Raw genomic sequence first — 26,757 nt, 5'->3', positions numbered from 1 at the left:
CTATTTGGTGGAATATAAACCAGGAACCATTACCCTTCTTCTCATAATCAAAACCCTTTTATGAATAAAGTTTACATAGAATTTTGTAAAACACATTCAAAATTATTACATCTGAGCTGAGGAAAATGACTTCAGTAACCTTCCTTATAGATGGATGTATGCTAAAAAATTATCACATCAAAATAGCCAGAAAAGCAGGAGGCACAGGATACAGTTAACTCTCTAGCACTGTGGGAAAAGAAAAAAGTCATTGAACAACTCCCATTTACTTCAGCTTCAACTTTAGGGATGTCCACAGGAGACTCCAAAGTTGCAACCTGACGGACAAAAGATACTCTGTTAAAACCTAATATCTGAACCACCCATTGCTCATTTCAGGGCCAGGAACTTGTTTCTTCCAGTTTTTCAGAGTGGCAGGCCAAAAAGACATCTTGAAGAACAGTATATGCTTCTGTTGCCTTTTCTAAAGGCACACTTCATCCTGGTCACATGTGCAACAAACTGCCTACAAAGGCAAAAATACAGATACAAGGCAGGCCTGTTCAATGCACTTCATCCTCCTCCCTTCTCCCAAATCCTGACATGTTAGTCCAGTGCTGCCAGACAAAATAAAGAAGCCAACAACAATCAGTGCTACCTTTTGTTTTTTCTCTAGATGCTAGGAGATGGATGCTGGAAGGATAGCACCTCAAAGTTCAAAAGCAGTTTTTTTCCAGGATGTCATGGAAACCAAACAGGAGTAAAACAGCTCTTCATTTCCTTGTTGGCCATATGGTCTGTTCAGAAGCAAGTCCTACCAAGGAGTTTTTACTCTCCTACCCAATGAGTCTTTACTCTGAAGTCAGATGGAGTCTGCAAACTTGTAAGCTTCTAAATGGGAAGGTCAAGCAGTGCAGAGATGGTGTTCATGACTGAGAAATCAAAGGCAGGCAACGCACTTGGCCTCATTCAAGGACCACCAGGGAGCCAGCCACAAGTCTTACGCTCAGAAACTGAAGACAGGGAGCATGTGAAAGCAGCCTTTGGAAATCATGAGCTAACAGCTTTCCTGGGAAAGGTGCCCTTCAGTTCCCTACTTCCAACAGAACACCACAGCTTTCAGTAGATGCAATCTGTGTCTCTCAAACTCTGAAGCAGTCTTTGCTGGGGATAAGATGAAGCACAACACAGATTTATTCCCCCCCAATATGATGTTCCAAAAAGTCATCAAAACTAGCAAATTCTAGATGCCCTGCATTTTTATTTTATTTTTTATGGTTAAGGTTGCAAGGCACTTTGAAAATCATCAGGTTCCAATGTCCCTGCTATGAGCAGGGACACCTCTCACTAGACCAGGCTGCACAGAGCCCCATCCAACTTGGCCCTGAACACCTACAGGGATGGGGTTTCCACAACCTCCCTGGGCAATCTGTTCCAGTGCCTTTCTACCCTTCTGGTGAGAAATTTCTTCCTGATGTCTAACCTAAATCTCCCCTCTTTCAGTTTAAAACCATTACCTCTTGTCCTATCACTGCCCTCTCTGGTAGACATCTAGTGAGGATGACAAGGGTACAGCAGCATTCACAACAGCAGCTCCCCAGAAACTTGTTCCTGAGAACACAAGACCACCACCTCCTGAAAGGAATAAAAAGATCAAAACTCTCTTCTCAAGAGCAAAAGAAGCATAACCAGGAACAGAAGCTCCAAAAAAGTCCAGTTAGGAAAAGAATTAGAGCTCCATGTAGCTAATGGGATGTTGCACCACATTGTGTAGCAGGCAGCTATGAAGCAAGTATATTCATCAGCTCAGCCTAGCTGAGAAATCACCACCTGTCCTCCACTTCCATTATCCCATGCCTGGGAAAACAGCTGATCAAACAATTCCTTTCTAATATTTAAATTACCACTGAAATGCTCCAACTAAAGAGAGAGATGGCTAGCATGGTATTCCAGACCAAGTGCAATGTCAAGCTGTTAAGTAACTTTTACTTACAAGTTGCATAAGGAATGAAGAACCTGACAGATTCATCTCCATTTCACACTACATGTGGTCACTGTTTCTTTTCATTGTTTTGTATTAGTAAGTAATATCAGGCAGTGGGTTAAGGCGACACCCAATGCAGTTTCACAGATTAGAGCTCTGTATCATCCTTACCAGACCTAAACAGAACCAGAAGTACCAAAGCACAAAGTATCTTCAGAGGAGGACACATCCCTCACAATACTGGCTGATCTAGCCACAACAAATTGGTTAACAGCAGACAGAAATCTCACATAAGATCATCCTTTCAAAAGACATAAATAGAGCTCTGCACACACATCTCAAGACTAGGACCACACAGATATTTAAAAAAAAAAATATATAGCTTTATCTCAAGTTCTCTAAACACTACTAGTCAAAGTAGGGGTGGTGGAAGCTTTCCCCACAAGCTAACAGGTACAGCTACCAAGGGCTAAGTCAAATCACTTTTCTCAAGTAGTCCAACATCCTCCAAGTGGGTGAGTGGCCGATGATACTGCCTGAGTAGGTTGTTTTGCAACTGGTGAACAGCTGAAAAGAGATGTGACATTTTGACTAACCTTCTCAAACAAGAAGTTATCCGGGGTAGTGAGGGGGAGGGCTTAGCTCTGCAAGGCATTTGTCTTGTCCATGCTCCTTGAAAAATATGCTAAGTTGGCAAAATGAGCACTCTTTGAACACCAGTTACAGGACCTTTTAATACCTCATTTCCAGCTGAAGGTACCTCTAGACAATTTCCCCAACCTCAGGAAACCCAGGAAGACAAATGAACACAGGATATATGAAGTGCTTGATGAAGAAGCCACTACATCCAGAATAATCCCTGCTGCAGCCCAAGCCATGTACACCCAGCTGAAAACTGGTGAAACAGAGAATAAATGGAACTTGATTTGTGTCAAAACAAGATTCTATCTGTAAAGATGAGGGACTTTAAAATTCAAAGAAATATAAACTATTATATAACCAAGGCGTGGAGACTTTCCTGTAAGATATTTCAAATGAAGTTAAAAGTTTGAACCACAGAAGAAGCTTCTCCAAGCAACATACTGGGGGGAGACTGAATGGTACTTATGCTGTGACAGTTATACCACTTCGATATATAGGTAAAACCAAAAATTAAGCCTGACAATGACATCAGTCCCAGCAACATCCAAATGAGATGTAAAATGAGACATTAAGAAAATTCCCAACTAGCAAGGAAGCCATAAAAAAGTTTGAAGAGCTTCAGTGTTTGGATCCAAGAAAGCAGTATTTTATTTTCAAAATTAACTTAGCTTGCTTGCTGAGATACTATATTGGCTTATGTGCTTAGCAAAGGCAAAATCAAGAAAGCAACTTCAAAGCTAAGGCACCCAACTACAAGTCTCTGCTCTCCTCAGGCCTAGAAAAGAATACCAGGCCCCCATATTAGATATGGTTGACAGAAAAATCTTGAGTATGCAGGGGATACCGTTTTAGAACACAAATCCAAATCTATTTCCTTAGCTTTGCTGCCTAGAGCTAAGGCGAAGTGCCAAGATCACGGACAAGTCCTGAAGTCTCCAGCACCTTGTTTAGGATCCACACCCAGAACACACATCTGAAGACAATGCCCACAAGCACTCTTGCCTCACAGGCAATTGCTTCAAAGGTAAAGCACTTTCCCAGGACATCCAACTGTTTCTTTCCTTACTCCACCTATCAATCCTGATCCACCATCATCTGCCCTCTGCTGAGGTGGCAGCTGCCCTGCTCTCTCTTGTCCTGTTGCAGGCAAAAAGATGAGACTTTAAAGGCTTGAGGAACATTTGAGTTCAAGTAAATGGTTGTGTGGCTTCTTGCTGTGAGGAAAGGTGCTTCAGCCCTTCTTGGAATGCCTGTGGTTGTCGGCCAAAATGCTGAAGGGTTCCCACATGATGAACAAAACGTGCTGATCCTGGGCTCTAGTAATATTGCCCTCCTATCACTGAAGATAACACTAGAGTATTTTTTAAATGGCTGCCACCAATGCAGCTTGCAACAGGCACATTCACTTCAGTGGGCCTTCTGTTCTTCTGCTACATTCATCTACTTCGAGATGTACAGGGGACAGCAAAACATTAATTTTATTTTTTGGTCACTAACTGTGCTGACAAGGCATCAGTCTGCAAGACAGGTACACAGGACACCAGCAGAACATCAGACACTCCACATTTAAATACAAAGGAAAGAAGCTATTTTCATTAGTAGCTTGGTGGGATTCATCAGAATGGACACATCTTGACTTACTTCCCTGATAATATGGTTGATTTATATTTGAGTTCCCCCCACTATAAGAGAAGGGAAGATGACAGAAAAACAGAATAAAACTATCAATAAACTTTAGAGGCTGCACTGTTGCAGGCTTACACAAACACAGTAAGGTTCATAAGGCCCTCTTGGAAAATATACTTGGGGTCCATGAAATAAACATTTGAATTATCTATTAGAGAGAAAAGACTTTTTCAATCAAACACCTCAGAGTAAAACACCATTTGAAACACAACTTCCCATGCCACAAAGCTGCAAAATCCCAGTATCAGCTGGTATCAGCCTTTCTTCACATTCAAAATTCCAAAATTAAAATAATTTCCAATATCAACAGAGGAACTTGACTAGATGCCTCCTGCAAAACTAAGAAGAAGTGAAGACCAGCTCTGAGATGTAACCCATCAATTCAACTAAACAGTAACTTTGAAATTCTGCATTTAGGCAAAACTGAGAGTTTGCTTCTTTTGCATTAAGCTTTTCTCTATCCAGTATCTAAGAAAAGGTAAGCCAAGCATCCAAAAAAAATGGTCCATTTCCCTACAATTAGAGGCAGAGAACTTAAATCAAAACTTCCAACACCTGACCTACTGCACATTTTGGAATAAACAACCACAATTTGGAGGATCTTTTCTGAACAAACGTGTAAGTCAGATTACTGTGCAGCACTTGTTTGAGGGGATTTCCCCAAACTCATTGTTCTTTTGCCAATTTTGAAGTATATGAAGCGAGATGTGAACTTACTCCAGCTCCTGATTGTTCTCTTGTATCCTGCTGGTCTGCTTCAAACAATGCAGCATGACAGAAGCCAACCAATGCTGTTCATGATGAGGCAACAGCATTGTATAGAGTAAATTTTAGAAGTTTTCCACCAATCAGCACTGCAACACACAGTGAGTTAACAGAAATAAGTAGTAAACGAGACACGGGGAAATTACTTGTATTAAATTAGCAGGCGTAGATTACAAGCAGGATTAACTGTGTTCAAAGCTGCAGCAGTAAAAGACCTGCAGCACCTTGTGTATCCTAGAAATTCTTGTGAGACTAACAGCCAGAGCTATAAAACTGCAAAGTTTCTCCTGTAAAATTGCTCTGGTTGTCATAAAAACATTCACACTAGCAAAAACAGTGCTCAGGTGTTTTGTTAGAGCACCAAGAAAATGGAATTGGCTGCCTTCTACAAAAGAAGAATATTCTAAAGTGAAGAATCTTCACCACACTGAATAGTTGGCCTGATATAAAGACATTCATTACCACAGTAAGGCAGGGAATAGTTTAGCATTGACTTGGGCTGACTAAAGCTCAAAGTCCATTATTAGAGGAAAAAGAAGTATTATTTGGGGCTCAATATTAACAAGAAAGCACAGGCAACATCTTTTTCTTGAGTGACCAACATGTCTTCTTAATGGTGTCAGGCACAGATATTACCCTTCCTAGTGAGAGCTTTGTACCAGGATCCACTAAGCAGATTCAGTCACTACAGTAATCCCAGTTAGCTATTTTTCATATGCTTAAAACTCAACAGCCCCAGCATCAGTTGTTCACCTGACAAACAATTAACAGCATAAAAAAAAAAAAAAAATCAAGCAAGCTTTATTCTTTTTATTGTGACTCTTCCTGCCTCTTACCATTCAAGCAATCCTAATAAGGAGCAGCAGAAACCTGAAAATAAAGAAATTCCACTAACTCATCACCCCCAAATTTGCTTTCCACATCACTGACACTTCAGTGGGAACAATGCCTTAAAACTGACACTTCCTAACCAAATAACACAGCTTATATTGGTGAGGTGAAGAGGTGGCATCATCATACCAGTGACAAAGATTCAGTTTGTAGACTGAAAAATGACAGCAAATTCAAAACTTTTAAGGCTACCTGGGAAAAAGCAGCAGTCAAGGCCAGAATCCACATCTCATGAGCTTTTATACAGCATATAAGTTACCTTTTATCCAGTATATCCAGTCTACAGTTATACTTCTATCCTGTTAGTTTACAATATAGTCCCCAAAATGCAACAATTTTTCCTCCTGACTCAGAGACAAGCTCCCTGGAACAATGCAGCATTTGCTATTGGTTAATTTTCTTGCACATTTATATATTCACAGGTTGACCTACCTCAAAGGACATGCCAATGCTTTCTGCTTGGCATCCCAACTCTGTAACAAATTCTGTGGGTAAGCCACATGACTTCCTGAATTGCACGAGCTTAAAGCTGGCAGCCCTAAGTTTCTTTGTTTAATACTCTTAAGACTTCCTTTTTCAGGATGACATCAGTATAATAAGATGATGTAACTTGAACTATGTCTACACTAAAGCTTAACCTTAGTTACAGCAGTTCGGCTCTTGACATCACCCACAGCTGTACAAGTTAACAATTTTCCTTTAGTCTTTTTAATAAAACCTCACTCTCAGCTATGCTTGAATTTCTCTAATTTCAAATAACACTGTGTTAGAAGGTTTGAAAAGTTAGTGGTTTAAATTCATCTTCTAAAGAATTACTTATCTATGCTAAAGGAAAGTCCTGCCTGTGTGCCGTGTCTGGACAGTACCCAGATGCACATATATTCTTTTGTATATAGAATTTTGAATTTTGGTCATTGGTAGAGGAAAAAAATGCATTCTCTTAGGCTAATCTTAATCCTGCTCCCTGCCCTACAAATCAAATACACTGATGGCAGGAATCAAAGAGGAGAAAACAAGCAAAATTTAACCTAAGCCTATCATTTTTAAGATAGTTTGTAGTTAGAGGAAATGAGTACGGGCAGATTTCAAACAGATAAAAGTAGTGTCAGCAACACCCTTACTGATTGTACAGAAAGTAAATTTCAGAGAGACTTAAAGTCAAACTTGACATGAATTTTCACTTCCCATTCTACATCCCTGCAACATCTAAAGATGTTCTGTGAACTAGAAGTTTAGCATGTCATTTCACATGTATGTAATCAGGGCAGCATCTCTCTGCCTACAGCACCTCTGTCCCGGACATTTGAAAACTAACAAGGGCTGGATCCATTTATCTTTGGGCAGGAGATGGTCTTGGGAAACCAGATGCCAGCTTCTACCACCCCAGCTCCAAGAAAAACCCCCAGGAAGTTAAGTGCAGTCTCTCAGAGAACACCTTTTCCTCTCTCTGCACAACACAGCACTGCAGAACAAGGACCAATTTCAAGCTGCCTTCGTAAAATTATTGACAGAAATTCTCAACACAGATTAAAAGACACTGCAAAATGTCAGAGATGAGCCTGGCATGACACACTTAGGAAGCACCAAGAACTTCCTGTAGTCTTTTACAGGGAACGTAGAGACAAAATTCAAGGCCCATCATAATTAGGGGACTGAGAAGGGCAACTTGATCCTCCTGCTGCACCTTTCCAGTGAACACATGCAAAGCCTTGACAGCACCAGCTACCACTTGGAGGATTAGGGGATTCTGAAGCTAATCTTGGCCAACACTCCCCAAAACCTAAGCCATATCTTGCTGTACTTCCAGGAAAGATCTCTTGGGCTTTGTTCTAAGGCATTATTTTGATTGAAATTCTGGCAAGAGAAAAACAGAGGGGGCTCTGCTTCATCTTCAATAAGCCTGTCATGAGAAAAAAGAGTCAGCTTATCACCAAACAATTTACAGGCATGTTCTTCCTGTAATCGCAGCAATAAAAACAGTGCTTTAGTATATTCTGACATACTGTCTTCAATATCTCTACTTATTTTAGAAAGCTTAAGATGTTCAACTATAGCCTTCCAACATTTATAGAACCAATTTATGTCTAAGTGAATGCATCCAGACTGAAATACAGTATACGTTTTGAGGACCTTCTTTATACATAGCAGTTGTGGACTGGTGAGCTATGATTACGACTCAATGTCCACCCCCAACTTGAACAGTCAATTATGCCAGCTCTGCTACAAACTAACAGGCAGTGCCAAGTTCAGTTTCTGAGAAAAGAAGACTTCACCTCTGTCTAGATAGCAATGTTATGTTAGGATCTACCATGCCAATTCAACCACCTGCCATTGTCCTCTTAGCTAACTTACTCATAGCTTAGCAGCAGATGTTGGGAACTCTCCTGAAAGAGTTTCCAGGGGAACCTTCCCCCTGCAGTTTATTGCTGAAATCACCCATCTCCCATGACTTGAACCTGAGAAGGAACAAAGGAATTTCTGCATTGCTGTCCTCTGAAGTAATTTATTTTGGGGAAAAAAAAAATCTTAAAGCTTGAAAACAATCTATTCTAGAAGGCACATTAGCTTGACAACTCTGCTCTATGAGTGATCAAAAGCATCCTTAAAACTAGGTTACTGCATGCAGCTATGTGATCACTTCCTTGACAAATACTCCCAAGGAATTCAAAATTTGCCCTTGCTCTTCTCAGTCCCATAATTATGACAGGACTTGAATCCTGTCTCTACATTCTCTGTAAAAGATGAAGTTCTTGGTGGTTTCTAAGTGTGTCACGCTAGGCTCATGTCTGCACACAGCTCAGGTTATATCCAAGAAAAAACTGTGCATTTTATACCTAAATTAGAGATTCCTTTTTACTCAGTTATGAGACGTAAAAGGCATCAAATTGTTGTAATTTTAAAAGATTAGTTTGCTCTCAAACAGCAGTTCCAAGCCCCATTTTTAAACAGGTCTGTGCCCAGCTTACTTCAGCTTTTAACTCCTTTGTAGATCAGAAAAGAAGGCAACAGCATCAATCATTTGAACATCAAGAGCAGCCTTCTAGGTTCAGAAGTCACATATGAAAAACCCCTGAATATGTAGATTTTTCGTTAAATAAACCTCCAAAACATTACAGCCTTCAGAAGCAGTCAATACACACTACTGTATTTTTACTTTCCTGAAGAAAAAAGTATTTAAAAGGTATTCTGAATGGAATGTTTAAATACCACCAGCACACTATTTCCCCTGGAGAATCAGGGTGTGATTGACTCCATGACTGCAGCTACAAAAGTTACCAACCTTCACTATTGGCTGAAGTGAAATACATGCAACAGGTATGACTTCAATACACCTACTTCATCCTAACAAGCTCAAATATACACCAGTGCTAATGAAGTTAGTAAGTAGCTCCTAACTTCAATGCCAACCAACCATTTTGCTTGCAGCTGTTTGCTTTGCCTTTCCCAACAATCCCTCATAAAGTTCCACAGTCCCAAAAGCATGGAGCCCCTTGTAGGGTTTCTTCTTTGCCTCTGGATGGTTAAAAAAAAAATAAAAAAATGAAGAATTTAGATTGTATTTGAAGCCTCACAAGTCTATTGAGTGTCAATTCCACAAATCAGCTACAGTCTTCAGAAAACAGCAGCAGGATTTGAGCATCTCTCAGTCAGCTCAGAACTGGAAGGCTGGTGAAAACAAAGCAGGAATAAGCTTCTGGAAACCAGGAAACAAGAGGGCAGGGATGCTATCCTTGTGTTAGGCAAGAAGGGCAGAGGGCACAGATAAGGCTACATTTTCTACATAGATATTGAACTGTGAAGCAAGAAAAAACATTTTTCAGATAGTACTTTCTGAAACTCTACTGGCCCAGCAGGCTGGAAAGTAAGGGTTTGAGATGAGTATTATCCTTCTGTGCTGGAAATAACTGCTGCATCAAGACTCTACATTTACCACTTGCACAGTACAAGGACTCCAGAAAAGAATCTCTGAACTGGGATATACAGAAGTTGGTCTTAAAACCTTCTTTCAGCGAGTAATCTGCCAGATCACTTTTCATCCTTCAACACCACTTTGGTTTGTGCTGCAGTTTGCTCTAATATAAAGGAGTGATCAAATTTACCTCCCCCACAGCAACCCAGGACCTCTCATTAAAGCTAAAATTCAAGTTTTAAGTACTGTTCTACCCACAGTATCAAAAGTAAGTTGATATAGTAACTGTAATAGCTACTACTATTAGTGGCAAGAAAAATCTATTCAAAAAGAAAGTTTGTGTAGCAATCAGTGAGGAAGTTTGATGCTGTATCAAACCCTTCTACAGTACTAAGATGAGTACACAAACATCTGGAAAGAGAAAATAGAATGATACCATTACAGATGCTTCCTCTAGCTGCCCCCATTGCTCCCAACTAGAAACAGCATTTGTCTGGGCAGACAGGAAAGCTGAATTCTCTATGCAAAGCTGAAATGAATGAAAGCCAAAGATGCTGAGATGGATGGGGGGCACCTCTCTCTTCTTTATCCTACTGTATACACTGGAAGAAGGAAAAAAAAAAAAAAAAGTGCACCTATTAATTGAGGGATCTCATCTGCCTCAGTTCAGGACATAGTTCTGCACCAATTTTGAAATATGTATGCTCCAGAAGAACTTCAGATATCACAAAGGAGTCTAAATTTGATGCTTCCCTTCCCCTCGCTTTTTAAATGAATTTTAAAAATATAGGAGCTGCAAGAGTCCAGGTGAACATTACCCCAAACCTGCCTCAACTAAACTATGCTATTAATTGTACATTATCAGGAATTTTACAAAAGCAGCTGCATTTTGTTAAGTCTGATTTAAAAAAAAAAGGAAGAAGGCATGAAGTATATACTCTTCTTAAGGCAGAAATACACAGAGCTGATCACACCAAAATACTGGGACACTGAAAGCAGAGATTTGTCTTTCTCTCCTCTGGACTGAAGTTACCTCTGTACTGTCACCACTGAAATTACTTTTTAAATAATGAAGATGCACCAGGAATATGCCAGTCGACTATTCACAACATGGCACAGATTGGTTTGTTAGAGGCCTGGATTTTAGCTATCACTTGTTACAAAGTATTTTATATCAACAGAACAATCCATTCTAGAGTAAGGAAGAAACTGCTCCAAAAGAACACAACTTGTATAAATGGAGGCTCATGCTCTGGTTCTTCACTGACTGCTTCTTATGTCAAACTGCAAGGGAAAGCATAAAGGCAGGATCTTCAATTCTACCAAATTCACTACATATTTTAGAAAAGTGAACTTGCGTGCCAACATTTAGTTTCAGGATACACAGGGATTATGTGATTAGAATCCCACTGGCTTGCCGGGAGGATTCAGCAAGATAACTACAAATTACTTAAAGGGCTACTGTCAAAAGGACCTCTGTACTTATTTAGCCTCTGCTCTAGATTACTGACCCACTTATGAAGAGCTAAGCACCCCTGCTGTGCAGTGCCAACACCCACTCCATCTGTTTGCTTCTGCTTTCTCAGTACTTCTATTAGTCTGCATAAGAAGTTTTGTTAATTACCACATGAGCAGCTTTTGCATAGTACACACACTATCAGCCTCGCTGAGCATGTGGTCACCTTGACAAACAGCACAGAAAGAGAACAAGATAGGATCATCAGTGACACACAGAGAGTAGACACAGTCTCCTGAAGAGGCAATTGAATTCAAGTTTTGTCCAAGCTGCTCTCAGTTCTGAGAAAAGCTTGTAGGTGTTCAGTTGCTTGAGGTCGATTTGTTGTTTCTGTGTCGAAGTGTTGCAGCAAACTCTCTGGAAATCTTCCAGGGGACCAGAAACTTGTGACTCTGCAACTGAAACTTCTGTTGAGGGAATAATGCAAAAGTTGCAAATAGAAGCATCCTATCTAAGCTGAGTTAAACAGTATTAGCAATTAAATCTAAAGCCAGTTAAAAAAAAACACCACACAAAACCCCTCCCCACGCAGAAGAAGGCTTGGAAAGTTTGCCCAGCTGTCACATCAGAACTGCATCTCAGCAGCTTAGCACCTCAAACTTCCTGCTGACTAGGAAGAAAAAAGCCCCAAATTCAGCACTTTATTATTTATCCCTGCTGATCTGCAGATCTTTAAGACACTCATTAAAGCGGGTCTCAAGCAGCAGTTTCATTAACTTACTAAATCCAAGAATAAGAATCTCCAGAAGTCATTACAGTACTGAGCTGACATTTGTTTCTTCTTGGGAACCCAGGCTGCTGCTGTCAAAGTGAAATAATATCAACAGTCCAAAAGCCAACTATGAAACCCAACAATTCTGTACAGCACTGCTGGCAACCCTTATACCATCTCACCCCCCCTTAATACCAAAGCTATTTCTTAGTTTAATTTTAAACCTTACATATTAGCCAACACCACCTGAAGAGCTCTCCAGCTACCAACTTACTCCTAAGGTAGTCAAGAAAAGCAAAACCTTGGTCCTCTCCTTCCCACAGCTGACTGGGAGACAGAGGAGAACATCACAGCCCAGCAAGAACTGCTTGTCCCAACATGGAGGTTCTACAGAGTTAAACAGAGCTTCATATTCTTTTTTCAAAGATTATTTACTATGGCTAACACAAAAGGTCATGCAAGCAGGAGGAAATGCTCAAATATAGAGAAGTAGACTGGGAAAACAATGGTATATTAGCACACTCTTTGTACCTTGTATCATTGTCTGCAAACAAAATGTAGACAATCTGTTCTTCTGAGGTAGCAATATTTACTGCCTCAGTACCCCTGGAGGAGAGCTCTAGGAAGTCTCTCTTAGAGCTCTAAAAGTTAGACATTTTATACACAGTAAATGGCATAATTAGCTTATCTCATGTGAAACACCTTACAATTAAATGTCTCAGCTTTATCACGGTAAAGGCTTGTTCAATACATAGTGTCTTGTCAAGTCAAGGAATAGATACCCTTGACATGTTCCAGTCTTACCCTACTGATACACAGTAAGAAAAAGCTCTAATATTTTCTTTCCGGCAAAAGGAAAAAAGTAGAAGGGAAACCCACAGAATGTTGAGACTTCTCTAGGGATGAATATACAAAGCAGAGGGCAGCATTAGAAACAAAAGGTAAACAGAGAGAACAGAATTAAAGTAGTCAGTCATTCAGAGCATACTCATGAGATTCCCAGAAAGCAGTGTCAAATCTAAAAGAGAATGCTAAACCCACTACCAGATTACAGCTCTAACACATTTGATATATGGAAATCATTACTGACACCAGTCAAATCTAGTTGGTGCTATGATTAATACAAAGTTTAAAAGCAGATGAATGTGCTAATACAGAAATTCAGGTCATACACCAGATGCAGTTTCTCTCCTCTAGAATTTATTTTAAGTGTCAAGGGGCTAAGTGCCCAGAATATTCCTGTGCCACCAGATCCTCTAACTTTTTTCCTAGAAAAACACACCTGTGAAGTGATTTGCTACTTAGGTTGCACATAATGAGCTCACACATGCACCTTAGCGGGATTTCTGTAGATGATTTGAGAGCATTATACTTACAACCATCACCCTTGCCTCTTGCACAGCAGTTGCTATGAATTAAGTTGAGAAAGTCAAAGGGGTAGGAATGCAAGTCATTCACCTAAACGTAAATTCACATCAGGAGCAGAAGAGCAATTCTAAAAACACTCCAAGTTATTAAATTATAATCATTTTCAACAACCAATAACGACTCCACTAAAAAAACCTGGTCTTTAGACAATCTGCCTCCAAAGATAAAACTTCCCTTCAAAAGGGAAGATGGATGCAGCTTGCATAATTTAAATGAAACTACCAGATACAACCGAAAATAATTCTATGACTGAAGTGTTGACCAAGGAAAAACTAGTCTTTTTGTTTGTTTGTTTCAAGTGGAAGTGTAGGTTCATGTATGCCCTTCTGATTATAGACAAGGTTATGAAATAAAAGCATAAGGCAGTGCTACAAACTAAGAGCTGTGCTAAGCACCACCAGAATACAGACAAATTGGAATCTACATAGTAAGTAAAATGTACAGTGATTATTAGAAACTTTGACTTTACCAAGCATGTCATTCAGTTGTAAGCAAGCACTATATAAAAAACAAACAAACAACAACAACAACAACAACAAAAAACCACAAAAAAAAACCAAAAAAAAACAAATTATGTTTTAAAGAATCAAAAGCATGCAACTGATTTTTAGTCATTTGCTCACAGGATGGCTTCAATATCCACTTAGTTATTTCTGAAGTAGTTGCAATTATGTCGAACACAACAGCACTTACCTTGGTATTGTCACACATTTTGTATTGCAATTCTGAGTGGTAATGGCCTTCTCCAGCTCATCCAGCTGTCCTGTTTTCTTGAGCTTCTTGACCAAGCTTTTCACTGCTTTTTCACACCACTTTTCCTCCTGACCATTCTGCTCACCACCACCAGCCCCTCCAGAGCCACCAGCAGATTTTTTCCACCCCAGAAGTCTCTTCACAACTGGTGGAGTGAATGGCAATATGGCTGACATGACTTCCACCAGACAGAACCCTCAGCAAGTAATAAATTAAGAGATTCCCGTCTGAGCCCTAAAAACACAAACCAAAACAGACACATTAGCACTGAGGTTTCACCTGAAACAAACAGCTTCCTTAGGACCTTTCATTACCAAATGCCACAAGACAATACATCCCCAAACAAGTCAGATAACAACTCAATCTGAATCATGGTTAGTTATCAAAGTCAAAATGCAAGCTTGTTGCAGACTCTTCAACATTTAGCACGGAATAAAGTTACTGTTGGACTAAACATTCAATTCCTCCTCAAGTCTTTCCTGGCTAAAGTCACCCCCAGAAAACACAGAAGTTAACTTTGAGTCTCACTTTTCACCTTGGCTGGCTGGTTTCAGTAATTTATTAACATTTTCCACAAGGGATTGACAAATTGCACACACACATGCACATTCAGCCTATCTCCAAATTAATTTAGCAAGGAAAATTGTGTTTGGAATGTCATTTAGTCACTACTGCTTGACAGCAGCCTTCCAAAAGAAGCCAGTTCACAAGGCTTTTCTCAGTTTGTTTGCCATGTTTTAAAGAACTACCAACGTCTGTTTCACTGCAGAAATCCATCTGAAAGTCACTCTTTTAAGTAATGAGCTTATTCTCATCTTTTAATGGCCTACAGAAAATGGATCTTCTCAACTAGCAATGCTTAAAATCATCCAGTCTTTCAAAATTCATGAAAGAACACTTAAAATCTTAGTTTGCAAGCACCTGAGTAAGTAGAACAAGACAAGGGGTCACAGGCACAAGTTGCTCCTGGGGAGATTCCAATGGGACATGAGGTAAATTTTCCACCACGAGGACAAACACTGGAATAGTCTCCCAAGGGAAGTGGTAGACTCCACCACACTGGACAGTTTGATAAGTCTCAGCCTGATAGAGTGCTGAGCCATTTCATATAAACTACAGTAGTACCTAGAAAGGTTGGACCAGATGATCCTTCAGGTCCCTTCCAACCTGGCATTCTAGGATTCTATGAACTGTTTTCAATTTTCACAGTATCAACTACCTGATCAGGATGTTTATATCAAATGAAAGAGAGAAAAAAATCAAACGGATACTGAAATTCGTTTAGCATTCCCTGCAACTGGCACTTCAAATCATTTGAAAGAGAAACAAGAGACATTTAGGAAAAAAAAAAAACAAACAAAAAAACCCACAACAAAACCATCTTGGTTTTGGCAGCTTCTATTAGGCTAGTTTTAGGTATTAAAACATAAGCCCCAAATCAACTGTATTATTTCAGGCAGACAGATGTTAGAAATGGCTTGAGGACATAATAGTCCTAGGGATAGAAGTATGGCATTCAAGCCCAAAACAACCTTATTTCCAGGCAGCAAATGGGTATTTGAACTCCGGCAAGTAACCTGATTTCCAAGCTGTTTCAAGTCGGCTCAGCGAGCTGAAAATATCTTGTTTTAGCTAAGAGGTAACACTACCTTCAGGCTACTCGAGTTGAGCTTTCAAGGCAGCTCACACACCTCTCCATCCTGCAGAGGCACATGCCTCACTTCCAAAATACACCAACTTCACCTTCCTGAAATTTCCCACCTGCAAAACAACACTGTTCATTTGGGATACTTCAGGCTACAGTATTCATAGCTAATTTATGCCTCATCATGTCTTTGTGGTTTCAGTCAGGACCAACCAGTCAACAAACACTGGATTATATTCTATAGGTAGCTTTAAATCATTACCTTTCAACTTCCACAAAACATAACATTTAGCAGGAATGACATCTTAGTTTCAAATAAATTATACCTCTATAAACCAGCTTTTGAGAGCACCTAGAAATATGACTGAAGCAAGAAGTGTGGTTTTCTGGGGTCACAGGTTCCAATGAATAGGGTCTCAAGATTAACACTGGTAACTTTATGCAAGTCATCCAAAATAATGTCTTCTAAACCAGAGAATCAGAGTGGTTTGGGTTGGAAGAGACATTTAAAAATAATCTGGTTCCAGCCCCGCTACCATGGGCAGGGACATATTTTACTAGACCAAGTTGCTCTAAGCCTCATCCAACTTGGCCTTCAACAATTCCAGTGATGGGGCAGCCACAGCTTCTCTGAGCAACCTGTTGCAGTGTCTCACCACCTTCATAATAAAAAAATGTCTTCTTTAAATTCAATCTAAACCTACTCCTTAGTTTAAAGCCATTGTTCCTTGTCCTAGCAGTAGAGGCCTTAGTAAAAAACAAACAAACAAACTATAGTCCTTTTCACACCACATTAAATTATTACAGAATTGCCCCAAATATTTCAGATTGCAGGTTTGCAGACTGCAAAAGCATTGCACTGGAGCCCTGACTGAAGCAAACACTAGAAAAATAAACCCAATATCCAACCTTTTCTAATTTAACACTGACTAGGATGCTCAGGCTACAGTTTCACAGGGAATCAAGCCAACGCAACAGCTTCCTGCTACAGGTCTCCTTTCCAGTGGCACCACCACCTCAACACCAGAGCTAACACCTTTCCACAAACACTCAGCTGGGCAACCAGGTAAAAACTGATCAAAGTTGGTGGGGTTTTTTTGCTAAGCTAGTTTTCTTTCAGGTTAACCATGTGCCCTGGCTCACCCACAGTACTGTGAGGAACTCACACTGATGTCAGGTTGAGTTTACAGGAGTGTGGATGGCTTAGCCTTCAACAGTGGTGTTAACACTGACTGCTGGAAACACAACTCAGAAATGGACTTTGGATCATTTCTTTTGGTGGCAAAGCTAAATTAAAATGTCTCACTTCCCTTTCCACATGTTCACATGCCTGGTAGTGAAACACATTAGTCCACTAATGCAGTAACTGAGTAGCTCAAGATGAAATGGGAGGCTTGTGTGGCCTCTGCTGCCTGAAGAAACACACATACCAGGTTTCCGTCACCTGGGTCTGTACTAAAAGTCTTCTGAGCAAGATCAACATTGGATGCTTCAGAGGCATCCACAAGAAATTCCAAAAGACCACACCAAAAAGCATTGCCTCTTTTGCTGGGGAGATCTCATTTTGAACACTAGTAATTGATGGTGCAATATCTGAGCATGAAATCCAATGCTGACAGATGTAGGCAACCTACTACCAGTATCATTGCTTATCCACACACCAATTCTTCTCCCGTTTATGGAGCTCACTGACACATCATACACCTATTTCCTCTTCTTTAGCTTCAAATCTGGCACCCTTCAATGCCCCAGAATCCTCCTTTGATTGTCAGCCTTATAAAACACACACTTCAGCAGGGTCTCGTTTACCACCAAGGTAAATTGCCTATTCTTCCAGGCCCTCTAAACACCCTCTAAGCTTTTATCTAATTTTTCAGCCTTACAATACCCCTTTTGTGATGAGATGTCCAATTTTGCAGGATTCTCTCCCTTAAGACGTAACACTGATCTCTATCTCATTTTCTCTATTCTCTGGTGTTGTTTTTTTTTAAGCTAAGATTTGCCTTTCTGCCTGAGATGCACAGAGTGATTTAAAGTCGTGCAGTAGGAAAGAATTTACAAACTCCATACATTTCATTTTTTTATATCTATTTGAACTTTCATGCTATCTTGACCCTTTATTTTCTTATTTCCAGCTCTAACCTACCTAAGCAGAAATTTCCAGATAGAAATTTCCTAGTTTTAACCAGTTCCCTTACGGATGTTTTTGCACATCCAGCTTTCTAGCACAAGTTGATCTGTTACCCCTATGAAAACCACCTTTTTTTAATAAAAAAATAACGCAAAGGAACATGCTTCAAGAGCCCTTTATTGCAATGTTTATTGCAACTTAGCAGCTATTTTAAAAAACCCACACAACATGCACCACAGCTGCAGACTAAGAGTCTGGGAGGCTGAAACTAACTTCTTCCTTCTAGCCATTGTTTTGCTATGTCAGGGATTTGCCAGGAGGATCAATAAGAATTTCACTAAGTTATTCCAGTAGAGGCCCTGTATCTTTCAAAGGTTGAGCAGAGAGAATGTGACACAAGTAGGACAGGACTTCCTTCAGCTTAATACTTCAACTGACTGGGATGAGTACCCATAGAATATTTCAGCCCCTTGAATTTATGCAAAAGCAAAACTCTGCTCCAAGCCTGGAGGAGGCACTGCAAGTTGTAAGACCTGGTTAGGTTGAATTTTGAGCAATCTGCATAAATGTAAGGAAAAAGCAATAAAGAAATAAATACCCTGCTGGGTCAGATACTACTCAAGGAAAGCACATGAACCTGGCTGGTTTATGTAGCCCATTCCTCTTGTAATTGTTTAGCATCTTAAACTGTTAGAGCAGGAAATTAAAGGCTACAATCCTACCTATTCCCTCTAGCAGCCTTTTAAGGACCTGTTGTCCTCAAATTCATCTAACCACTTTTTGAATCTGCCTCCACAACCTCTTGTGGCAGAAAGCACCCGAGTTTAACTGCCCACTGTCTAAGTACTTGTAGCTGGTTTAATTTTACCTCTTTCTAGCATCAGAAAGTGGCCTTTGTACTACCACTTCAAGCTTTGCTGAAGAACTGCTTGTATTCATCTCCTCCACAGGCTTCATGGTTCTGTACATTTGAATCACGTTCCTCCCTCAAAGAGAGGACTATCAGCCTTTTGTCACAAAGAAAGTATCTGAACACAGCCCATGCAGTTTGAGAAGCTCCTCTGGACCGATGCCAAGCCTGAAAGCTTCGCTACTTGAATTCAATATCAAGTACTTGAAGACATTGCATAAGGGCTCATCTAAAGATTACAGAAATCAGTCTATGGTTATCTTTTATCTTTTTGGTCTTATTACCCTAAAGCTCTCAACGTTAAAATGAAAAGTACAAAGAGAGAAATCTGCACCTGTGGAGATACGAGAACGGTGGAGATAGAAGGTAGACAGCACATGTCTGCTGCTGAACATTTGGCAGGAGCCCTCGATTTAGGTTGGGTTCCAATCTATCTGCCCAGCCAGTCTGGACACCGTGTTTATACTAATAGGTTTAGGGGTGACTGCTGCAGCTCAGTTCTGACCAGCAACTCCCATTTCAATTCATCACCTGTAGCCTTCAAATTGATACAGTAACATACAGAGCTTTGATCTTTGTTCCTCAAGAATCAGCCCCTCACACACTGCCACTGCTGACTCTAGCCCCATCCTAGAAACATTCCTCTACTCTTTCTCCTTATACGCTTTCTTCATCCACAACAACAACCAAAAAAATTAATTTTAAAAATATGTATTTTTCCCCAAGTGCACCCAAAAAACAATCTTTGCCAGTGCTGCACAAAACATTTCCACATTGCTAAAATGGCTGCAGATTTGAATGCATCATAAATATTTGTATCAGAGTCAAAGAATCGCTTGGGTTGGAAGGGACCTTCAGGATCATCCCCTCTGACATGGGGACATCTCCCACCAGACCAGGTTGCTCCAAGCCCCATCCAACCTGCCCTTCAACACTGCCAGGGATGGGGCAGCCACAGCTTCTCTGGGCAACCTGGGCCAGGGTCTCACCACCCTCACAGCAAAGAATTTCCTCCTCATGTCTCACCTCAATCTCCCCCTCTTCCAGTTTTAATCCATCGCCCTCATCCCATCCCTCCCTGCCCTTGTCCCAAGTCCCTCCCCAGCTTTCCTGGAGCCCCTTCAGGCACTGGAAGGTGCTCTAAGGTCTCCCTGGAGCCTTCTCTTCTCCAGGCTAAACACCCCCAATTCTCCCAGCCTGTCTCCAGAGCAGAGCCGCTCCAGCCCTCTCATCACCTTCAACATCCCGTTTTCCTAGTGATACAGTTTTCCTGACTCCCTTGTAGCCTACAGCCAACCATCTCCAAAAACTGAGCACTCACAGCCTTTGGTTTCAAGGACCTTCACTGCGCTCTACCTTTGCTTTTTCTCTGCACTGTCTCTCCTGCTCACTCTCTTCTACTGAGGTCCAACATCACACTTCAAATCTGATCTTTTACTATCCTGTGTACTATTCCCACTCCAACACACCAAGGTACTGGGACTCTGTGAGCAACCCCAGGCAGATTTTCAAGACCACTTTCTGAGCAGTGCAATACAGAACATAAAACTTCCACTATTTTATCCCTTCCCACGTTCTCTGGATTGTGCCTTAGAACTGCAGCTCTGGCTGCTCAAGTAGTCACTTTGCTGCCCAGAGAGGTATGAGTGTTTCTTTGGATTGCTGGAGCATAGGGAGCACGTGTTTATTCCCAATAGATTAATGCTGTAAAATGTACAAATTGCCTAACTTTGGTGGTATTTGTTTCATCTCTGCCCCCCAAGTGTATCTCTGCCTCCTGATGAACACGTTTCTATAGTTGGCCAAACAGTGTCATAGTTGGCAACTTTTAAAATCACAGTTTGAGTCATGTCTGCTATTATTCCATTCTGTGGTTCTCTGGAACAAGTATTAAATATTAAGCCCATGATCCCTGCAATATCTAAGCATAAAAGATGAAGAAAACCTTAAGGGCAGCATGCTAGAAGACTCAAATCTTCAAGGGAAATTTTCCTCTCCTGAATGTCTGAACATGCTATAAACACACTGGCGCTAACAAAAATATCAAGTGATTTCTGCCTAATTTATTCTAAAGCCTTATGCAACATATTTCACATCAGTCTGCTTATTCATCTTCAACTTGAAATCAAGAAATCTGATATCTCCTGGTTTTACTAGAAGTATTCTGGCTTAGAGGAATTTCATTTGCCAGAGCTCTTCTGGAGCAAAAGGACAGAATTTAAGCTCCTGAGGAAAGAAGATCGAAGAAAATCATTTGTGGCATTTGAGAGTCTACAAGTTCAATTCCTCCCTATTTTAGTTCCATTTTCATTACATTTTTAAAAGCCAATTTTAGGTGGTTTTTTTTTCATTAATCCCAGAAGCTGGACAAGATTCTTCCACAATTTCACTGAGTGTCCCATCATTCAGAAGAGGAGGGAACATCCCTTTCCCTTCACATGCATCCCTGTGATATTAATTACGTCAAAATAAGGCAACATTAATTGAAGCACAGCCCATTTAAGGCTAAACAAAACCAAGGGTGTAGCTTCTGCAGTGCTGCATGTCTCTTAAATTAATCACAAGACGTTAAGACTTAACGATAAAACAAGGATTTCATCTTGCACTGAACAGAGGCAAAACAAAACTAATTTATGATCTGCTTCTGGATCCTTCAGGCTGTGTTATTCCAAACAACAAGGTGACAGTTTATTCTCAGCAGAATCCGAGGAAGTTTTCCCCAATGTTAACGATCTCAACTCACAGAATGCCTGAATTCTGTATGAAGTTCAAATTAAAATCAAAGCCAGCCTTTTCCCTTTCAGACAGAAAACACTCTAGACAGCAGGCAGTGGAACAGACAAGAGAAGACATTTCGCTTCTTTCACTGCACCCACAAGCCCTCCAAAAACTGCCTTTTGAGATTCCAGAAGGGTGAATTTTTTTCTTCTTCCCCTGCAAATGCGTATTAAAGACACCTGGTTCTGTCATACTGGAGAAGCTTGAACTTGCTGCCCCATATACACTTTTCTGAAGATCAATGTCACACACTCAGGAGAAAATGAGATGGTGCCCAACCTTCCCATACTCAGATTAGAGTAAGATAGCTTCAAGTATTATTCCCTTATCAGTTTGGGGGTGCTTGGGTTTCTTCCTTTGGGGGAGGTCTGGATGGAGAGCTGGGGGAAGGGGAATCCACCCCTACTGAGCAATGCCCTCAGATCCACCTCCCAGTTCAGCTTTTCAGCCCATTAGGCCAGCAGTGGGGAGTGGCTCTAAAGAGCTCCCTCCCAAGGGGCTCCATCTGGCTGGCAGCTCCATCTGGCCAGCTCAGAGGCCAAGGCTCTGCAAAGGAAACCCAAGCTCCTGGGTCAGCTTTGACACCAGCCAAAAAAGTTCAAGGTGGATTGCTTCTGATCTGAAGGGGCAGGGGCAAGGAAAATTCTTCCTCTGGCTCAGCTTTAGACTGAGGATTTTGTAATATGCCTATATATAGACATTTACACATTAATTTTTAAGTTTATTGCTATTGCAATGCATCTGGACACTATAAATAGTCATATTATCTTGACATAGCCCACTGAAAACAGAATTACCCACCTAATTTGAAAGTAGACTTTTATCCCCCCTCTCGTTCATTTCATGCTGTTTGATGATGAATCAAATGCGAAATTTGATGTTTCTAATCTACAGAACTAGTATCAGCCACAGGCCTTCAACAGCACAATTAAATTGCAGGCAACTGAAGACCCAAGAAAGAAGTGATGTCAATTTTACTGACCTTTGAACAAGCTACTAACAGGACCAATTTTGTTTTGACCCCTCTCCTAGAACTACAAAAGAGGAAAACTACCACAACGGCAGTCAGACAATCCACCTGCCTCTGCAAAGCAGCAAATTTCTTCCACCTCCTCAGGATTATGAACAACCTCACAGTATTGCTCCTTAAAACAAAAACATCATAATAGCTCCAGAAAAGCACAGAATAACCACTCTGAACCACAGCAGTTTAAGCCCTACTCACCTCATTTGACTACATTTTTCCACATGTAACAGGCAAGCGTTTCAATATTTTAGACAAGAAATACTCCTGGGCTGAATTTGTCCAGAATATTCCAAGAACTAGCAGGTACCTGCTTCAGCTTTTACCTGTACAGCTTAGGAGTTTCTCTGCTTTGTTCAACCATAAACAATTGCATTTAATGACCAGTTAATGCAAGTTCACTTTTGTAAACATTCTTCAAACAGGCCAACCCCTCCCCACCCCCTCGATAAGCAGAGTTCACTCTGCTCTCAAAAGCATCTTCTGTTAAGCTCTGATTGCTCCAGTGTAATTAAATCAAGCTTGAGCCCCAGACTAAACTGATAGGAGACCCAGGACCTGCTCTCTCCCAGTCTCTTCTTGGTCTTACTTCACATTATAGCTGCCAAACACACACAGTCATAATAAAAATGTCCCCTGGAGTTAAGCCTTACTGTTCGTAACAGAGTTGAGAGCAACATTTAGGAAGGCTTTCTGCAGTAGCCAAGTTCTTCTAGTCCAGAGAGTACTGAGCACAGGGCTGCCTGGACTCTCCATTCTATTACAAAAACCTAATCCCATCGCATGACCTGCAGCAATTCAGTTTAACAAATCAACAATTACAAATATTTTGGCAAAGTAAGCTTAGGTATTGTTTGCCTCTCGGCACAGTTCACAACCAGTTTGTGGCTTGATGATAAAAGTCATTAAATCCAATCTGAAAAGCAGAATTTACAGCTCACTTAGCAAGTCAGGCCCATAAATGGATGCTTTCAATTATAGGGCATTTACATGCACAATCATTAAGGCAGCCTTGAATGCATTTGAAAACTCCAGAATACTTGTTATAATAATTAAAACTTTGCTTACTGTTCTTTATATAAACAAAACTTAGGAATTCTCTTCAGTCTCAAGCAGAGCTCAGATTCATTGTTCTCCAGAACCTACTACAAAGCCTGTTCTCCCAGTACTTTGGTGGGAAAGGGATTAGAGAGATGGAAACGAGTTTTGGTTTTTAAAGTTGCTCTCTCAGTGGCAGAGGGTTTTTTTTGGGGCTCCAATAAAGTCAATTATATCAACTGGTGCTCAACACTTCTGAAAGATCAAGTGGAACAGGAAGATGGAGGAGGACTCAAGAGCACCTTTCATTTGGAGATTCACTGTGTAATTCAAACTGATTTTGTTCACGAATCCAGCTTCTGGGTGAAGGAAAAGATCAGTTAAGACTCATCAACTTTTTTCACCTCCTTTTTATCATCAATGAGGACCTCAGGGAAATGGACAAACTCCTCTCTCAGATTGCATTACACATGCCCAGCATCTTCACAGAACTAGATCTTCAAACAGTTTTCTGACTGTCTGACCCACACAACGACAAAACAATAATCAACTACCAGGTTACTCTAGTAAACAGCCCAACATATTGTTGAGTATGTGCTTAGAATAATCTTTGAGTTAAATTTAAACCACCTCAAATGAGAACCTTCCCCTTCCCCTTTTTTAAAGGCATTTGGAACTAATGTTATCTTCCATCATGCTAGTGCTAAGCAAACGGGGGGAAGGGACTTCAAAAACCTCCCCTGTATTTATACTGTCATTCCCCTCGAATTGCCTACAGTTTGTAAACGCCAAAGTTTCCAAGCTGTGCCCCAGAACAAACACACACACAAAAAGATCTATTCACCCACCACGCAAGTTCCAGCACTGAGATAAAGCAGAGGGAAGTCTAAACAGCAACCTTGTTCTGCTAAGAGAAGCCTTTTTTGCCTTAACAACAAGCGGGTGGTGGTGAGTGTTTTTTTTTCAGGCTGGAGAACAGAGCAAAGACTAATCAGTGTCTCTCACTCCAGTCCAGCCCCCACAGAAATAGTGTCATGAATCAGTTGGAAAGTACAGCTCTCCAGGCTGAGAAGCACTTCAAAACAGACAAACCTGTTGTTATGTGCTGTGTCCTAATAAGCTGCCTTGATAAAACTTCTTGCTGCAGATGGAATCTGACTTGCTTTCAACCATGACCTGTGATAAAATGAGCTCTACATGCAGCACACAGACTGCAGCAATCACTCACAGCATTTTCAGAAATATTTGTGTGGTAAAACCAGTAAGCAAAACTTTTTTGAACATGCTATCCCCTTGTTTTTGAACAGAGCAGCACACACGTTTGGTTTTTCTCAGTCAAAAGCTGTGAGGGACAACCAAAAAGACATGGGATGAAGCTACAGCCTGATCGCAGCTGCTCAACTCAGCAGCTCCCCAAGACTATCACAAGGGCTCTTCACCCATCCCCCCTTTTTTTATTTCCCCCCCTGAAGTCCAAATGATGGTCCTGGGTCACATTTTTTCCCTTCCCCTCCACTCCCCACAAAAAAAAAAAATCACAAAAAGGAACTCCACAACCTTGCAGTACCACCAACTACTTGGCACTTATCACAACACAACTCCCATGTGCTTATCTAGGCAGATGAAACACTTAACAGATGACGTTTGTTTACATCTTCCAATGCACAGATAGCTACAGCATTAAAACAAATGCCACCAAGAAAACCTCTACTCTCAATCCGCAGGGACACGTCCCATGCAGACAGCGAGATTCTGTGTGTATTTCACATCCACGGCTCTGGACTAGGACAGGAACAGACAAAAGGGCACGGAGGAACCCAACGTTTTCTTTCCAACTCGCTCCTAACTTTCCCCACCACCCAGGCACCGAGTTTTGCACACCTGAAAAAAAAATCACCCGGTAGAGATGGGGGGGGGATCGAAGGGGAGGAGGAGGAGAAGAAGCAGCAGCAGCACAACTTTGGGGGTTTTTTCCCTCCCCTCACAACACACGGCGAGGCACAACCCGGCCCTTCCCACCCCACGAAGGGGGCTACGCTGGGGGTGACACCGACCTCCCCCCCCGCCCCCCCTCACGGCAGGAGCCGCCCCCCCCCCCACAAAAGCCCCCCGGGGCCCCCTCCACCCACCGCCAGAGGAAACCCCCCCCCCCACCACCCCTCCCTTCCCCAGCCCCCCGGCCCCGCCGCCCCCCGCGCATCCCACCACAACAAAGGGGGAGGAGGGCGTGGGGAGGCTCCCCCGGCGGGACCAGGCCCGCTGCGCTCCTCCCCAGCCCCCAACCCGCCCGCGGGGCTCCCCCTTCCCGAGCAGCCGCCTCTCGGGGGGGAGAGAGGGAGGGGTCCCCCTTTCCCTTCTTCCCTTCACCTTCCCACGGCCGGACCCGGCCGCCCGCCGAAACCTCCCCGGGACCAACCTCTTCCCCAGCGAAGCTGCGCGGCCGCCTCCTCCTCCTCCTCCTCCTCCGTCTCCTCCCTCCTCGGCCCTGCCTGCCCTGCGCGCCCGCCCCGCCGCGCCCCGCCCCCCGCGCCCCGCGCTCATTGGCTGCCGCGCCCGTCACTTCAAAAAAGTCGGGCGGCGATTGGATGCGGCCAGCCGAAGCCCCGCCCACGGCGGAAAGCCGAGGCGAGAGGGGTGGAAAAGAGAGAGACAGAGAGGAGAGGCGGAGGGGAGGGGGCGGGGCCGGGTGGGCGGGAGCGGCGCCGCCGCCGCTGATTGGTCGAGGCGGCTGTCAATCCCGGCCCCGCCGCGCGGGGGTTCGGGCCACCCGCGCGCGCAGCCGCACTGCGCGCCCCCGGGCGCCGCGCTCCCCGTCGCCTTCCGCGCGGGCGGGAGCTGAGAAAAGTAGTGCGCGGCTTCCCGCCAGAAGTGGCGTGAGGGACCCACCCGGGCGGGCTGGAAACCGGGATAACGGGGGGGCCGGCTGCTGCTGGCGCCCCTTCGTCATAGAAACACCCTGTGGGTT

General features: G+C 42.2%; 1 protein-coding gene across 2 annotated transcripts in view; it reads right to left on the bottom strand.

Moving 5' to 3' along the window:
- Positions 1–26,262, bottom strand: part of SMAD2 (SMAD family member 2) — a 53,164-nt gene extending 26,902 nt beyond the window's left edge. For both annotated transcript variants that reach the window (XM_051642506.1, XM_051642507.1), the window contains exons 1-2: positions 26,209–26,262; positions 14,207–14,500 (exon numbers count right to left, since the gene is read on the bottom strand). In XM_051642506.1, coding sequence (XP_051498466.1) covers positions 14,207–14,442 — 236 coding nt within the window. In that variant the 5' untranslated portion in view covers positions 14,443–14,500; positions 26,209–26,262. The remainder of the gene's footprint in view (positions 1–14,206; positions 14,501–26,208) is intronic.
- Positions 26,263–26,757: the final 495 nt, after the last annotated feature.

The sequence above is a fragment of the Apus apus genome, chromosome Z, assembly GCF_020740795.1.
Source record: "Apus apus isolate bApuApu2 chromosome Z, bApuApu2.pri.cur, whole genome shotgun sequence".
NCBI lineage: Eukaryota > Metazoa > Chordata > Aves > Apodiformes > Apodidae > Apus > Apus apus.
This window is presented reverse-complemented; position numbering and strand designations above follow the sequence as displayed.